At 34.6% G+C, this 18,370-nt stretch overlaps 1 protein-coding gene across 2 annotated transcripts; it reads left to right on the top strand.

The window, feature by feature from the left end:
• The first annotated feature begins 930 nt into the window (after window positions 1-930).
• LOC111877407 (uncharacterized) lies at window positions 931-2,946 on the top strand. 2 transcript variants are annotated; one of them, XM_042897168.2, is made up of 5 exons: window positions 931-1,562; window positions 1,665-1,741; window positions 1,860-1,896; window positions 2,021-2,117; window positions 2,263-2,946. In XM_042897168.2, exons 1-5 carry the CDS (start codon window positions 1,304-1,306, stop codon window positions 2,828-2,830), a joined length of 1,038 nt encoding a protein of 345 aa, XP_042753102.1. In that variant the 5' UTR covers window positions 931-1,303; the 3' UTR covers window positions 2,831-2,946. The 2 variants fall into 2 exon arrangements, with proteins under 2 accessions (XP_042753102.1, XP_023729701.1); XM_023873933.3 differs by having other exon boundaries at window positions 2,018-2,117.
• Window positions 2,947-18,370: the final 15,424 nt, after the last annotated feature.

The following is an 18,370-nucleotide window of genomic DNA, read 5'->3' as shown; positions in this document are numbered from 1 at the left end:
ATTGGGTTTCTGCATCCTAAAAGAGTATATTTAAAAATAAAAAAAAAAACATCATTACCAGTGACGCTTTTAGCAGTGATATCCAAGTATTATCAACAACTAACCATTAGCAGTGATTTAAGGTATTACTGATGACGACGCAATAATAGTGACAACTCATTAGCGGCGATATGTTGTCTGTTATTGCTTTTAAGGGCGATGTTGTGTGGTTTTACCGGCATTATGTTTCGCCGCTAATGATTGTTTTTTGTTTTTTTTGGGTGGGTGGGTGGGGGGGGGGGGGGGGGGGGGGTCAAAGCTTCACGATTGATTGATCAAACGGGGACGATCTGAAGAGGGTGGCAATTTTTTAGATGAAATTTTGTGTTGCTAACTCTTAGGTGGCGTGTCTTTTCATAGAATTGCCATTTCTAATAAAAAAAAAATCCTAATTTAAACCGTCAAATTCACCAAAAATATTTCGAAAGTTGAGTGTGGTTTCACTACTCTAATCAAAGATAAATGAGAAATGCTGCGATCATGACAAAGACGGAGGAAAGTTTACTTTGAACTTATTTGGATTCATTCAATAAAGAAATAATTAAATTTCTCGGCATATGTAACTCTCTGTGGAAGAAGGTGTTTATTCAACGAGTAGGACTGTCTTTTCTTCATTTTCATATTATAATTTTAAAGTCTTTTTTGTTGCAGGATTTGGTACTCTTCAATAATAAATTATTATTGTAGGAATTTGTGCTACAACCATTGAATTCTTATGAGACCTACCCCATATTTTTTCCTCTATTATAACTTTTGTATACATACAGATGCGTACATGTATTGCATATTATATGTATATGTACATATATGCATACCAGTGGGTGCATATAATATATATAGATGGAGAATTATTTATCTTACATGAGAGCGAAAGAGAGAGAGAAGGGGAGAGAGAGAGAGAGAGAAGGGGAGAGAGAGAGAGAGAGAGAACATCTTTGCAAAAGATCTATCTACCTAGGGTTTCAAACTTGTTTGTAAAAGATCTATCTACCTAGGGTTTCAAACTTGTTTCCGGTATGTTTGTCTACAGTATCCTAAATGTATTATTGATCACTGTGTCATAGGGTTCATTCCTAAAAATGGAAAGACATGGAAGAGAAGTTTTGAAGAAAAGTCTACAAAATTCTGTGTTCAAACTTCAACGCCAGCAGTAGGATTACTTGTTTGAAGCATTTCTATTAATGAATTTACTCAGACTAACGGATGATTGCAACACATAGAGGCTACAAAATCGAACAAAAGTAGATCAACTAATTAAGCATATATGGAGAGAAGTCAAGAAACCAAGTGTTCAAAGACAAGTTCGGATTCGTATCCGAATGAGGAGGGAGAGGAAGAAAGCGAGTCAAAGGAAGTTCTGGAGTTGAAGGATGGAGGAAGCTCTAGCAATAGCACGATAGAGGAGAGTGATAAGAAGCCATCTGTCCGACCTTATGTCCGATCTAAGATGCCTAGACTCCGATGGACTAATGATCTACATCTTCGTTTTGTTCAGGCAATCGAGAAGCTTGGTGGACAAGAAAGTAAGTAACCATATATACATAGCTTTATGTTGTTTGAGTTGTTCTTGAGCTTCTAGACCTTAATGACTTTTTTCTTGACAGTTTTAATTTTATTCTTTGCAGGAGCGACTCCCAAACTGGTTCTTCAGTTGATGAATATCAAAGGACTTCACATCGCTCATGTCAAAAGTCATTTACAGGTTCTTCTACTGCTAATAGACACGAAAGTGTACAATTAACGATAGATTCATATATATCGAATTCTAACATCAAAATGGATTCTAATTATTTCTCTTTTGGGTGTTTTTATATCATCAGATGTATAGAAGCAAGAAGATCGAGGATCCAAACCAAGGTATGCTAACTCCTCACTGTGTAGCCCTAATAATCAACAATAGGGTTCCTCTCTCTCTCTCTCTCTCTCTCTCTCTCTCTCTCTCTCTCTCTCTCTCCATGTTAATATCTCGATATTGCAGTAGCTAATCCAAGGATTGAAGATGGAGATCGAAATATTTTCAACCTTAGCCAACTACCAATGCTTCAATGCTACAACCGAACATATGATTCAGCCTTCAGGTAAAACATATATGTATATTACAAGAAAATTAGAATTTGCAATGGTTAAATATCAGTTGTCAATCACACTTGTTCTGGTTGTACCATTTCTTTACCTTCAGATCTCAAAATATTTACTAATTATCCGTTAATTTGGCGTTCAAAGATATGAAGATCCACCGCCATATCGTCGTGATTGGATGCATAACGCATTGAGGGAGCATTGCTCATTTCAAAAAACAAAACCGAGATTTTATAACATCGCTGATAGAATTCTTGCAATAAACCATGTGGAACAAGCAAATCGTAGTATGCAAAGTAATCTCCAGCCTCCTCTTAATGAAAAATTTTCATGGGAAGTTAATGATAATTTTGGATCAAGAATCTGTGAGAAGATGGACATGTTGCCAAACCCTAACGAAAAACTCAATCCATTCAAGATTCAAGAACATCAAAATATCTCTCTAGATTTAGAAAGTACAAGTCTTGAGAAGCATAAAGGAACAAAGAGGAAGGCATCTGATCTGAGTCTTGATTTAAATCTGTCTCTTGGGGTCCATTCTGAGAAAGGTGTGGAAGAAGGCGATGACGATGGAGAAGGAGAAGAACGTAATTTATCATTGTCATTGTATTCACCATATTTCTCAAGAAACAGAAAAAAGTTAATAACAGAAGATGATCATAGCAATGATCAAAAAGCTAAAAGGGCAAGTACTCTGGATCTGACTATATGAATGAGACAAATTCTAAGTGAGATCTTGAGGTACTTGTTCTAGAGCATGCACTTGTGATTTTCCTCTTTCATCATCTTTTTAAAGTTAAAGAAAACCATATCTGCGCATATTAATCTTGTTTTATTGTTTGTCATTTATGATCTCTTCTTGTTTGCTACTATAGGTACTAATATATGGTTTTTAAACAATATTTACTACACGTATTCTATTTTTTGCGTTGCAAAATTGCTATAAATTAATCCTGTGCAAACGCAAAAAAGATCCTTACACCTTGTAAGATTGACCGCTTTAGACCAAAAATGCCAAGGATAGTTGTATTTATTGCAATTGTGCATCTAGTTTCCATGGTTTTTTTTCCCAAAATTGCAAAAAGCCGGGATTTTTTTGTTTTGTTTTGTTTTTTTGTTTTTTTTTTTTTTTCATTTTCACCCTAATGATTTATTTGTACTGATAAAACAAGTATAATTAATCGAATACTCAATCAGTATACGAAAAAAGTACACTTTTTTTTTAATAAAATAAATATATTTGCATATAGCGGAATTGAATAGGATCATTATCATGTGAAACATGCAAACACCGACACGTAAAGACTTGTATAGATTTTGATTATCAAAGGATACACCCCACTTTTGCGGCATATATATAGATTCTGGCGGATCTGCATGGAGGTTTTATTTGGTTTCATGTTGGCCTTTTGGAGTGAAAATGCACCCTTTAGATGGCATCTAGTTAAGGGTTGCAATACAGGTGATGTCAAAGAAGATATGATTTAAATCAGTCTCACTTCTATCTCTAGTTTAATGATTGTATGTGAAATATATGTTGCCTCTAAAAAAGAATGTGTCCCCTACATGTGAATATTGAAAGGATGTGCAGTGTTAGTTTAATAGCATTCCTGGGTATCAGAGATATTCGAACACACTTTGCATTGATTTCTTAAAACAAATGCATAAACCCTTGGGATTATGTGGGAAAGATTCCATTTCCCTCCGCACATACAAATTATATATCAAGGCATGAAAAAAAACAAAGATACTTGGTTTGCATTATTTTAAAGTATTTTGGGTATTTTGTTTAGCCATTTAACTAAAATGTTAAATGTTTTATTATTTATAGTCTTATATATTTTTCTTACATTGTAATTTATAGCGTTAATTTAAATAATGAAATCTTAGTCTTTTTCTCTTTATATTAATTTTTATGGTATCAAAGTGCTATCGTGTGTGTCTATATATATATATATATATATATATATATATATATATATATATATATATATATATATATATATATATATATATATATATATATATATATATATATATATATATATATATATATATATATATATATGCTTAGGTTATTCTATTCAAAGTAATTATTGTGTTATTGTATGCATAAATGTGGTTCAATCAAATTTACTTATTTTAAGAAAGTGATTAATATATATTATTGAACTAAATATAATTGAAAAATATCATCTTAATTAATTACAAAAGTAATTTAGTCAATTTATATATATTTAATAAAGGAAAATGGTATTTTTTTAAGGGATCATAGATTCTATTAATTTTAAAAATTCGATTTTATGAATTATAATTCTTTTAATTTGGACATTCTGACAGAATGTGTTTATGAGTATATTGAAAAATAAAAATATTCTTAAACCATAAATAATAAAAATATTCTTGAACCAATTTCTTGATCATAACTTTAAAAACTTCTTGTAGAATAACAAATTCTTGAACAATCAATTGAAGAATAAAAACAAAAAATACATTATTTCTTATGTAATACGGGTAACAATTGTTAAAAATTACATTTATTGTTAAAGAATAAAAGTAAAAAAACTTTCAAAACGGGTCAGAAAACATCAAAATCTAACAACGCCACTAATACATTCTAAAAGAATAATGTTGCTTAGAATCACATTCAATTTTGTGGTCCGTTCTTCAAGCATCAACTTCTATGATTCCAAGAGAATTGGAATTCGTGATTCCAATCCAATAGAATTGGAATTCGTGATTCCATTCCAATAAAATTGGAATCTCACCAATATCATCCATTGAATCATCTACATAAACAAACTGATTTTAATCATATAAGAAGAAGTAAATTTAATATGAAAATAGTGACAAACTACCTTCACTTTGTACTTTACATATAAGAAGAAGGTCATTGACATAGGTGGCAGCTAGCGGAAGAAGAGAATAAGAAGAATGATGGCAACGGACTTTGACCAATGGCAATGACTCTTCCACAGCTCCCTTCTCAGGCAAGAAGGTCGTGTCATCCGACAATGGATGCGTCTCCGAGCGGCAGCAACTACATCGACAGGCGGTTGTGGTGCATTCCTCCTTACACACGACTGAAATGGCGCAACCCCTTGTCGGTCTTAGTCTTCAGCCTTCACGAAAACATAGTAACAACAACCCTCGACATGGCGGTGGATACAACGGGCGGAGGAGCAAGAGGGTAGGGTGGTGGCCAGTGGTGGCCAGTGGTGGCCGGTGGTGGGAGGCATAAGGATGGAGGTGATGGCTAGAGATGGTTTGATTAGGGTTACGATTTACATTGGATGTGGTTTCAAAAAACCGACGATGGATGCAGAAAACCTAGGTAGCTGAAGTCAATGGTTACCATAATTATATGATATTATTTATGGAAACTAATTATCAAATTACCTATTTACCCTTAATTATTTATTTAATTATTTAGTTTTATTTTAAATTTTGATTGACCCACATTTATGTATAAAATAACACAAATAATTACTTTGAATACCTGAACCTACATATATATATATATATATATATATATATATATATATATATATATATATATATATATATATATATATATATATATATATATATATATATATATATATATAGGGCTAGGATTACAAGTATTGTGTGAATATGTAATCAAATTCTAACTATTAGATTAGAAGAAATTAAGGGTTGTGATCATAAAGTGTATGCTAGTAACATGTGATAGCATGTATTCTATAATTACATTTAATTAAATAAAAGGTAAAATATGATATTTCATTAAGACAGATAAATCAAAAGTACTTACATTTGAGGAAACTATCTAATAAAACTCAAATCAAAATTTGGATTCTATTAAATACATTATCAAATTAGTTTTTTTTAGAATATGAATTCACCACGTATAAATTTGTTTTTCCAGTTCATTCTTAAGTTCATTCTTACATACTTTGCTTTGATTCTTAAAGAATACGACATAACTTAAGAGTTCTTTTTATGATTAACATTTTTGAAGAATACAAATTCATATATGTTAATGATATTAAAAATGTAGTGTTTTATTTTAAGATTCGATAATTACTTAATCATAAATTCAACCAACCGATTATTACAATCATTCTTAAAGAATACTTGATATATGTGTAAATGAGAATGAAATTATTAAAAGAATCAAGTTTTACTTCTCTATTCTTGACACAATATTTAACATTTTAAATAAAAATTTATAATACAATGAACATATGTATTTTTGTAAAAATAGCATTCTTTTCACATGTTGTCTCGATCTTCTACATTCCATTCTTTTGCATTTTATACTTCAAGAATCTCCTTCAATTATGTGTTCCATTCTTCAGGAATCAGTTTCATTTTTGCGTTCCATTCTTTATGAATAAGTAACAATCCTATCTTCCATTCTTCAAAATGCATTCCATTAATGTATATACCAGTAAAGAACCAATTTCAATTAGGTGTTCCATTCTAATATCTTCCATAAAAGAAATAAATAAATAGATAGCATAAAAATCTGAAAATTCAAGAAGAAAAGAATCTTATTGGATACACTTAAAGAATATTAACTGTGAATAAATAAAATATGCTTGAATGTTGTAACGTCAAGACATAAATTTAGACTTTTTTTGTATTTTTCTCAGCACCATATTATATACAATCGCAATGAAGCTTCAAATTGTGCTAATGTTATTCCATTTAACCAAAAGTGCACTTACTGTATTGAATTCATTCAAGTTCCTAATTTTGAAATGAGGAATAACAACAAATTAATCAACTCATCATTTACATCTTTAAACAATCATCACCAATTGTTTAATTGAATTATGATAAAGTGATAATGTAATCTGATATGGTGGTTTGAACTTTTGTGGGATTTTTTTACTACTGTGATAGAATGCTTCTAGATTATTATATATATACAATATAAAGAGAAATCATAACTCCGTCAATATGCAAATAACTAATTGTTTAATACGATTCCTATGCGACATTAATAAAATGTTGAAATCCATAACTCAATCTGATCCACGATAAAAATAAAGAAGACGACTTAAATAGTTTAAAATTTTTAAATGCAATAACAATGTATCAATATCTTACATGCTCGATTATGAATTTCTCGATTTACATGCATACAAATTTTTTCTTATTCCTTTCTTGGTCGATTCTGGATTCTGGAAAAAAAAAACCATTGAAGAAGCCAATAAATCATCCACAAAATTGAATGAATGTGATATGTGATAACTTCCTTAAATATAGGATTTTAATTAGGGTCATTTAACTAATTGATTAAATATTAATTATAATTTAGAATTATATAATACAATTTGATTAATTTAGCAGTCTCAAATGACTGGTCTACATTTACTCATACAATCATACAATATTTATTGTTTATATATGAACCTAACACTCTTTCTTTCTCTCTCTCTCTCTCTCTCTCTCTCTCTCTCTATATATATATATATATATATATATATATATATATATATATATATATATATATATATATATATATACATGCACATATCAAACTTGATACCTAAATTCACTATAGATAAAAAGTTTGTTGGTTCTCTCTTTCAATTTAGTTCTCTACTGCTCTTGCCTATATATATATATATATATATATATATATATATATATATATATATATATATATATACACACACACACACACACACACACACTTTAAACATTGTAACATCCCGACTCCCAGGTATAATATTTATACATATTTATTTTTGAGTTAACTGAGTGACTCGACGATTGGGTGCCCCAACTCGTCGAGTAGAGTCAAATTAGCCACATGTGTTTAATAACTAACTCGATGAGTCAGAGAGCCGACTCGCCGAGTTGGCGCTGTGTGAGAAAACCCTAAATCTTCGGGTTTGTGTCCTATTTAAAGGACATTAAGCCCTCATTTCCGCCTCCCTCATCACCCTTGAGCAATGTGAAGAAGTTAATCGTGTTTTAACTTGTTGTGTGAGAAGGAGATGCTATCTTGTCACACCCCCAAACCTGAACGGCGGAAATATTCGGGGGCGGAGGACGTCATGTACAGTATTATATCAATGCATAATAGTAAACAAGCAAAAACATCATCCATTGCATTAATAGTATAATTTAATACAAGTGTATTCTGAATGTATTTGTAAGACACCAAAAATATGAATATCAAAAATAAAAGTTGAGTCTTGAACATGCTCCGTCTTCTCAAAACTTGGTCCAGTGTACCTGTCTACTGGTGACCTGAGAATACAAGTTATTTTGAAAGAGTAGATCAGCATTTAAGCTGGTGAGTTCGCAAGTATTTTAGTGTCAAATGTTTGCATTAGTTTGATAAAAATGTTTGTAAGTGTTTTGATGTAAATGTTTGTAAGTGTTTTGATGTAAATGTTTGTATACTTCCTAGAAAATCCTATATTTTGTACTAAAAGTAGTCTTCTACCAAGACCCAACTGTTTTGTATGTTTGTTTCTCTTTAAAAATGATGTAAGATGTGTTTTTGTAATTGTAATAGTATAAATGTGGGTTTTCCATATTTGTAAAACTATCTTTATATGAAAAATAGTATGCATTTCTTATGTGAGTAAATCACTTTATGAATGTAATGGAAAAATGAAAGTGTACAGCAAAGTTGTTTAAAGTAACTACTAAAGCACTAATTACCTTAAAACCAATGTGTTTATTAAGGTTAAAATGTGATGTGGTTATAACCATACTGATTGACGAGTATTTAACATGACGACCTGTTGGCGTTGAAACTAAATATGTGACATTTGTCACCCCTTGGTGTGTATGCCGGACTGTAGCTAACAGTTGGGATGTGGGATTATCAGTCTCGTATAGATCTATACACACAATCCGCTCTCCATCTAGGATACTCTGGTTACAAAACATGGCACAACTGTATATTGGCATGCCATGAAGTAGTATCTTACATTATTGTTATATGTCTTTGTAAAAGGATGTATGTTCCTTTCAGTTCTTGTTATTATATGTTTGAACTGAATCATGTATGAATGGATTCATGTATGAACTGACTCTTGTAAGTTTCATTGTTCTTGAAATAGTAACTAGTAATCCTCTAAATTATACCTATTATAGTTTACTAGTAATGTTGTTTGAATGACTAAGTATGTTTGTACACTTTTGCTACCCAAAGGTGTTGAACTGATGTAAGAACTTTTATATCTATACCCATATACATAATATATAACTAAGATTCAAACGACACTCGGACAAACAACCGATACCCTAAGTCCACAACCAAACAAGCAACAGGAAATAAAGTGAGTCATCAGTCCTAAGCCCTTTTAACCTCATTTATATAACTATATCTATATAGACATGATTTTGACAATATATAAGTGTAAAAGAGTTTGATAAAAGATTTTAGCATATAAAAGAGTTTTAACCATTTGAATGGTCATAGATGACTTGATGTCAGTTTATAAAATGTTTTGAAATAGTTTGTTTGATAATACAGTTTGAAGTATAAGAGATCCACTTGTATTGATAGTTATAAATCACATTTGATTGATATTATAACTATAATGTTTTCTACTTGTATTCCCCCCATAAAAGCATTTAAAATCATTGAAAAGATAAATTAGGAGTATGATCTCACATGGTAGAAGTGACGATTGGATGAAAACGATATTTTGCTCATGTAGCAATTCAACCAGAAAGACGCAAGTTTCTCGAGAACTTCGGGACTTAGGGCTTCCGTCAGGGCTTGGACACGTAACTGGGGCGTCGGGGTAGTCTCGGGATGCTTAACACAAAGTAAAAGTAGAAAGGGAAGTAGAGTTGAGCAGCCTAAATGTCACACCCCCAAACCGAGACGGCGAAAACGTCCGGGGGCGGAGGACGTCATGTATACTATCACAACAATTGAATCATAGTAATCAGAGCAACAACAACCATTGTAATAAAATTATAATGTTTACATTGTATTTGAATCATACACGATTGACTCCAAAAGTAAATAACAATTAAAGACTCAAGGCTACTATGCCCCATCTTCTTGAACCCTGTGCGTGTACCTGTCTATTAGTGCCCTGAGAATACAAGTAGGTTTTGAAAGAGTATCAGCACAAAGATGGTGAGTGCATAAGCGTTTGTTTTGGAAAACTGTTCTTTGTTCTTTCGAAAAGTACATTATGTTTCTCCAGAAAACCATATATTTTCTGATGTGATGGGAGTTAATTAAAAATGATTCTTGCTAGTTCTTCCTGCGAGTACTTAGTGTATACAAATCATATAAAATCCATATCGAACAAACAATCGATTGTGTGGTTCTGCCCCAAGCCCACAACCAAACAAGGAACATGAAATGAAGTGGATGCCACACATTCTACTGGTTGTCGGATCCTCATGTACATAATCATGGATATTCACTAGGTACTTACAAAGTTAATTGTATTAGTCCTCAAGAAAATCCAATATTTTCTTATGAAAAACATGATTAACCCATTCCTTCTATGACTACTTAGTTCATACTAGTTACGTATAAACCATATCGGACAAACATTTAATTGTGTTGATCTGGCCTAAACCCACAACCAAACAAGGAACAGGGAATGAGGCGGAAACCACATATTCCACAGTCTATCTGATATTCTTCATACGTAACCCGGATGCATAAACTAAGGAGTCATGGAATTAATGATGAATATTCGTTAGTTGAATAATAAACCAACTGTTTGAAAAGATACTGAAGTTTACCCTGGAAAATCCTATATTTTCCCTATGTATAAGTTGTTGAATTAGCTGTTCCAAACCGTAAAGTACAAGTATCTACCATACTTATGTTGTTTAAGCATTATTCTGTTTTAAAAACCTTGGCTACCACCAGCATTGTATAATAGTCTTATTACATAAATAAAACTAGTTGAAAACGTGGGGTCCTATATCCTGAAAGTGTTGTTAATACCCTCCTGTGATCACTTAGTACATACGAGTTATAGATATCTAGATCGAACAAACAGTCGATTGGGTGATTTTGCCCTGAGCCCACAACCAAACAAGGAATAGGAAACGAGGCGGAGATCACACATCCCACTGCAACTTGGATGTTAATTTCATATTACCCTTATGTACATACTAAGTCATCACATAATTACTAACCCTGTTGATTGTTTGTTAGGTATATTATTACATGAATGATTCGTTGTTTCACATGTGGATTCTTAAAACCATGCTGATGGACGAATACCAAAATGCGTACTTCGGACATTGAAAACTGAACAGAAGTTTGTCACCCCTGGTTGACTGTAGCTAATAGTCAGGGTGCGGGATTGTCATTCTTGTATTGATCTATACACAAACTCACGTTCTCCCTCCAGGAGACTCTAGTTACAAGGCGTCTCACACTGTAGTTCTCTCAACGAATCCACAAATAATACTAAGAAACCCCTTTTTGTTATTAACATGAATCTTTATAAAATAATATCTTTTATTTATAATTCATAACTTTGTTTCCTTTATTCTGAAAACTGTGTTTAGTAAGTTCTATGTTCAATGTATACTAATGATAGGAAAATATAATAAACCAAATTATATTTTTAAACACAAGATTACTTGTGCTTTTACTTATATTCCCCCCCCCCCCTAAAAACATTAAAAACTCGGAAAAATATAGGGGTACGAACTACCAATAGTTGTGTGCAAGCGTCGAGTCAATGAACTAGAAACGAAGGCCCTCGAATTGTTGTACGTGGCACTTAACGGAATCCTAATAACAATTAAATACATATATGTATCTAGATTAGCAATTTCATTAAATAAAGTGTTGGAAAAACACTTTCTTTCGGTTAAGGAATGTTACCGGGACTTGATTGAATCGAGAAAAAGCGGGTTTTCAACCTAATGTACCACTTAAGGAGTGTGTACGGCCGTGAAAGGGAGTATAAGGCCATGAAACGTGTATGGCTGTATACTGCCTTGAAGGGTGTATGGCCTTGGAATGTGTACGGTCGTGGATGAGTGTACGGTCAACGAGGTTGAAGGTGTACGACCGTACACTCAAGAACAAGAGTGCTAGAGTCGGTGAATACGTGTATGAGATGCTCCGAAATGAATCCCCAATGGTGTTTTTCAATGTTTTACGGAAGAATAAAGGCGCTTTTTGGGTGTATGGTCAGGGGTTTTTGAGAGAGAATGAGAGAGTTTTCAGTCAAGAGTGTTCAAATGAGGGTGGGGTCCCATATTTATAGGCTGGGGGTATGGTCGGTGGTGGGGTCGACCTGGCACCAACCGTAAGCGGGTGTGAGGCCATACACAAGTGTACGGTCGTACATTGATGTGCGGCCGTACACTCACTTAGGCCAAAAACTGTTACATTTTCGAGACATTTCGGGTTTTTTGCGCGATTTTGGTTCCGAATCGTATATAATTTTAATTATATAATTCGTAATAATTTTTCCAAACCAAGGAATTTGACTGAAATCCAATAAAATTCAAATTCTATTAACGGAAATTGGTTAAAGATAACAGAAAAGGTTTCGGGTTGTCAGATCATCCCCCCGTTAGAAGGAATTTGTTCCCGAAATTCGGATTCCAAGTGGATGGTTAAGGATAAGTTAAAGTGATGGCTACTTTGGTTCCATTCAATCCTTGCGTTATTTCAATGGATTCAGATCCTCGCTGGTTGTTTCAGTGGATCATCATTGATGGGTGCGTTGTTCTGATATGTGATGGGCGTGTAGGTTTAGCTTGCTAAACTATGTTCATCCACTGGTAGGATGTCCATTCGTAGATCCGAGTAGTTTTTGTCCTGAAGTTCATGGTAGGACTCATACCTGATTCATCTATTATTGTCTCGTGTACACAAGTTGTATATAATTAAGATTGATAGGACGGTCGGATGGGTGACGCTGCCCTAGGTCCACAACCAGACAAGGAACAGGAGACAGGGCGGAAACACACATCCTACGTCCGTAGAATCTTAATTATATACCACCCTCGCATGTACATTTAACATCGATAGGCTAACCGTATCTGTCCCTAGCCTTAGTGCTTTGAACTTGACTTGCTGAACAAGTGGTGTTTCCAGAATGGTCTGCAGAGAATGCTTAAGGAAGGTTACGGGTGGATACCATACTCCTCGCATGAGTATTTTCGGGGTTCGCATCTAGTCTGTCGTTAAGAGTGACGAGAGTTTTGTTATTCGATCGGTTTTAAGTCAAATGGTCTCCTCGGTGGCACGTGGGTTTGGTATAACGCAGACTCAGTCAGACTAAGCGGGATGACATTGTAGGATCGCATGTTAAGCTAGTTTGGAAGGAGCGTTTGACCTTGTTATTACTATCGCAAATGTTTTGGTGCTGTATTAAGTGTATTAGCTGAAAGATTATTCTAGTGAATAATACTTGATATTATGATCCCTATCTGGTTCCTTTATAATCTCTTGGTGTCTACCAGTCATATATAATTAAGATTGATAAGGCGGTCGACTAAGTGACTCTGCCCTAAATCCACAACCAGACAAGGAACAGGAAATAAGGCGGAATCACACACTCTAAGTCTATTGGTTCTTAATTATATATGGACCTAATGTTTACACGAAATCATTATAGCTTACCAGAAAAGGGTATTTAAATTTTATATAGACTATGTGCTTTGTTTAGACGAGGAAGAAATTAATATTGTTAGGAATTAGTTTGGGAAACCTACCGCTGTTCTCAGGGGATTCCAGGGTAGACTCTCCTGCAGTGATCATTGGCACTCTTCCTTCTTCACCAAGGTTTCAGTCCAAAGGACAATCTCTCCTGTAGTGTCCCGTTTTACCACATTCGTAGTAGGTCTGACCTGCTTCGTCGAATGGGACCTAAGAGTTTGGTCGCGCCGGTGCCCTACAGAAGCGGATGGTGTGTCCCTTCGGAGGCAGTTCCTGCAATACAGCTTCTGACACATTCTGGTATGATGGAAGTTACACTTATTACAATTAGGGAGGGTTCCAGCATAACGACTGTCGGGTGCTGAGGTAGTTGGGGTCGTGGCGGCATAGGTTGCATCCGTCTGTTGTCCCTCAGAGGGTTCTTGTGTTGATTGTCTCTTCTTCCCGCTCTTGGATCTTTGTTTATCATCACCTCCTTTAGTTGACTCCTGAACGGGGTCCATTATGCCTTGGCGGATCCCATGGTCCACCAATGTTCGAGCCAGGCGTTTGGCACTGTTAAACGTAAGAGGTTTCACTGCTAATATGTTCCCTTGGATTGGAGAAGGTAGTCCCCAAATGTATCTCTCTAACTTCTTTCTCTTTGGGGTAACCATCCCCGGTCATAGTGCAGCTAAATCGCTGAATCTATCAGTGTAGGCTTCTATGTCTATGCCTGCCATGGTAAGATTCCACAGCTCATGCTATAGCTTCTGTACTTCGCCCCTTGGGCAGTATTCTTCCAGCATCATCTCCTTTAGATTTTCCCATCCCATTGCGTTTGCTACTGGAAGAGTCAATGACTTGACATGGCTATTCCACCATGTAAGGGCTTTGTCAGAGAAGGTGCAGGCAAAAAACTTCACTTTGCTCCCTTCTGGGCACGCACATAACTCAAAAACCGACTCTGTCTTCTTGAACCATCGCAGCAGGGCGATGACTCCCTCACTTCCATCGAAGGATTTGGGTCTACAAATCATGAAGTCTTTGTATGAGTACTCCCTTGTGCGTCCGTGGTTAGTGTTGTTGGTACCACTACCCGATCCACCGGTACCACTTGCATTGATTTGAGTCATGACCGATGTCACTACGGCTGTTACTGCCGCCTGAAAGACAACCGGGTCATACTGAGGAGGTGGTGGCGGTGGTGCGTTGTTTCTGTTTTTTTCGACTTCTTCGGTGGCATTTTTCTGCCAAATGGTTTAAAAGACAAAACGAGGGTAAGTCCTTAGTGGTTACAAATCGAGTGTATTCTGAATTGAAGTTATCTTAGTTATGAATGTTTCATGTTCTGACGTTTGAAGCAATTCATATCAGAGGTCTACACGACATAGACTTGTGAATTTTATAGGGACTACCCTCTTAATGAAGTTATGGAATCTGGTCTACTATTACTTAGCTGATATGATAAAGGCAATAAGTCTGACACATAGTGTGAGCAGTGTAATCACTAACTCTCTAGATCATATTAGTTAGTTAATTATTAGCATGACGTATATGGTTCTCTACCACCTAGCGCGCCTCGGGAGGGGTTATTCTTCTAGTTATGATGATCCTGAATTCAGCTGTGAGGGTTTGTTGTTTCTGGGCTTTCTTATGGTTTTCCTATTCACTGTAGATCATGCTTCAGGTTTTACCATAGATCTCCATCACTTCCTGATAGAAGAATTGCATCCTCGTATGATTCCTTCTAGGAATCCTCTTTGTGAATCCTCCCCGGTTCCTCCTTGACTCCTCTGTTAGTGATTGTAGTGGAGTGGCTATCTATATCTAGGTTGCTAGTGCGAGAATGGGAACGTCTAAAGAATCCTATGAGATTAAGTAGAATTTTTTTTTGTAGTTATTGATGATCTAAACTGGGTCCTTCTATAGTAAAGTAGTACATACAAGCTGTATATAACCAAGATCAAATAGACCTTCAAATAGGTGATCCTACTCCAAAACCACAACCAAACAAGGAACAGGTAATAGAGTGTAGATCACCAATTCTAAGTCTATAAGATCCAAATTATATATAACCCTGGAAGCATGCACTTCGCAACTATAGATCTGCCACCATAGGTCTTGTAGTTTTCATATAAGTTTGTTATAGTGCCTAAAATACTCCTATAGTATTTTATCTCTATGTTTTGTTCTAGGAATCTTTTATATATGGAGTTAGGTAAGTTTTAGACTCATTGCAACACCACCATCACTCCTAAATACATGTTCGTCATATCACAAACAAATATAGTTGATCAGGTTATATTTATTCTAGATATGATTACATAACTGCTCAGGTTTGATTGTAGTGTCCAACATCTAAATACTTTTGTTTATTTTATTCTTATTTGATCTTATTGTGATACTTGTTCTTAGTATGTATGGTTATTAGTATACTTCTTGTAAAATACTTATATGTTAAAAGTACTTTTAGTCAGAGCACTTCAGCCCCATTGTGTTGTAGTTGTATATCTTTTACTGGTTGATATACTAAGTTCAAGATAAACAATGCTCTGATACCAATCTGTCACACCCCCAAATCGAGACGGCAGAAACGTTCGGGGGCGGAGGACGTCATGTATAGTATCACAACAATTGAATCATAGTAATCAAAGCAACAACAACCATTGTATTAAAAGTATAATGTTTACATTGTATTTGAATCATACACGACTGACTCCAAAAGTAAATAACAAGTAAATACTCGAAGCTACTATGCTTCATCTTCTTGAACCCTGTGCGTGTACCTGTCTACTAGTGTCCTGAGAATACAAGTAGGTTTTGAAAGAGTACCAGCATAAAGCTGGTGAGTTCATAAGCGTTTGTTTTTGGAAAACTATTCTTTGTTCGTTCGAAAAGTACATTATGTTTCTCCAGAAAACCTTATTTTTTCTGATGTGATGATAGTTAAGTAAAAATGATTCTTGCTAGTTCTTGCGAGTACTTAGTGTATACATATCAAATACAATACAGATCGAACAAACAATTGACTGTGTGGTTCTGCCCCAAGCCCACAACCAAACAAGGAACAGGAAATGAAACGGAGGCCACACATGCCACTGGTTGTCGCATCCTCATGTACATAATCCTGGAGTATTCACTAGGTAATTACAAAGTTAACTGTATTAGTCCTCAAGAAAATCTAATATTTTCTTATGAAAATCATGATTAACCCATTCCTACTATGACTACTTAGTTCATACTAGTTACATATAAACCAATATCGGACATACATTTAATTTTGTGGATCTGCCCTAAACCCACAACCAAACAAGGAACAGAGAATGAGACGGAAACCACACATTCCACAGTCTATCAGATATTCTTCATACGTAACCTGGATGCATAAACTAAGGAGTCGTGGAATTAATAATGAATATTCGTTAGTTGAATAATAAACCAGCTGTTTGAAAAGATATTGAAGTTTACCCTGGAAAATCCTATATTTTCCCTATGTATAAGTTGTTGAATTATCTATTCCAAACCGTAGAGTACAAGTATCTACCATACTTATGTTGTTTAAGCATTATTCTGTTTTAAAAACCTTGGCTACCACCAGCATTGTATAATAGTCTTATTACATAAATAAAACTAGTTGAAAACGTGGGGTCCTATATCCTGAAAGTGTTGTTAATACCCTCCTGTGATCACTTAGTACATACGAGTTATAGAAATCTAGATCGAACAAACAGTCGATTGGGTGATTCTACCCTGAGCCCACAACCAAACAAGGAACATGAAACGAGGCGGAGATCACACATCCCACTACAAGTCGGATGTTAATTTCATATTACCCAAATGTACATACTAATTCATCACATAATTACTAACCATGTTGATTGTTTGTTAGGTATATTATTACATGAACGATTTGTTGTTTCACTTGTGGATTCTTATAACCATACTGATGATCAAATACCAAAACGACGTACTTCGGACGCCGAAAACTGAACAGACGTTTGTCACCCCTGGTTGACTGTAGCTAATTGTCAGGGTGCGGGATTGTCAGTCCCGTATAGATCTATACACAAGCTCATGCTCTCCCTTCAGGAGACTCTGGTTACAAGGTGTCTCACACTGTAGTTCTCTCAACGAATCCACGAATAATACTAAGAAAAGCCTTTTTGTTATTAACATGAATTCTTATAAAGTAATATCTTTTATTTTATAATTCATAAGTTTGTTTCCTTTATTCTGAAAACTGTGTTTAGTAAGTTCTATGTTCAATGTATACTAACGATAGGAAAATATAATAAACCAAATTATATTTCTAAACACAAGATTACTTGTGCTTTTACTTGTATTACCCCGCTGAAAACATTAAAAACTTGGAAAAATATAGGGGTATGAACTCACCGATAGTTGTGTGCAAGTGTCAAGTCAGTGAACTGGAAACGAAGACCCTCGAGTTGTTCTACGTGGCATTTAACGGAATCCTAATAACAATTAAATACATATATGTATCTATATTAGCGATTTCATTAAATAAAGTGTTGGAAAAACACTTTATTTCGGTTAAGGAATGTTACCGGGACTTGATTGAATCGAGAAAAGTGGGTTTTCAGCCTAATGTACCACTTAGGGAGTGTGTACGGCCGTGAAAGG

The sequence above is a fragment of the Lactuca sativa genome, chromosome 8, assembly GCF_002870075.4.
Source record: "Lactuca sativa cultivar Salinas chromosome 8, Lsat_Salinas_v11, whole genome shotgun sequence".
NCBI classification, from domain to species: Eukaryota; Viridiplantae; Streptophyta; class Magnoliopsida; order Asterales; family Asteraceae; genus Lactuca; species Lactuca sativa.
This window is presented reverse-complemented; position numbering and strand designations above follow the sequence as displayed.

Excerpts from the sequence above, each read along its gene's own strand:
- LOC111877407 (XM_023873933.3), top strand. The coding sequence starts at position 1,304 with ATGGAGAGAAGTCAAGAAACCAAGTGTTCAAAGACAAGTTCGGATTCG. Across the intron at positions 1,563-1,664 it reads GAAGCTTGGTGGACAAGAAA|GAGCGACTCCCAAACTGGTT; the intron begins GTAAGTAACCAT and ends TATTCTTTGCAG. Across the intron at positions 2,118-2,262 it reads ACATATGATTCAGCCTTCAG|ATATGAAGATCCACCGCCAT; the intron begins GTAAAACATATA and ends TGGCGTTCAAAG.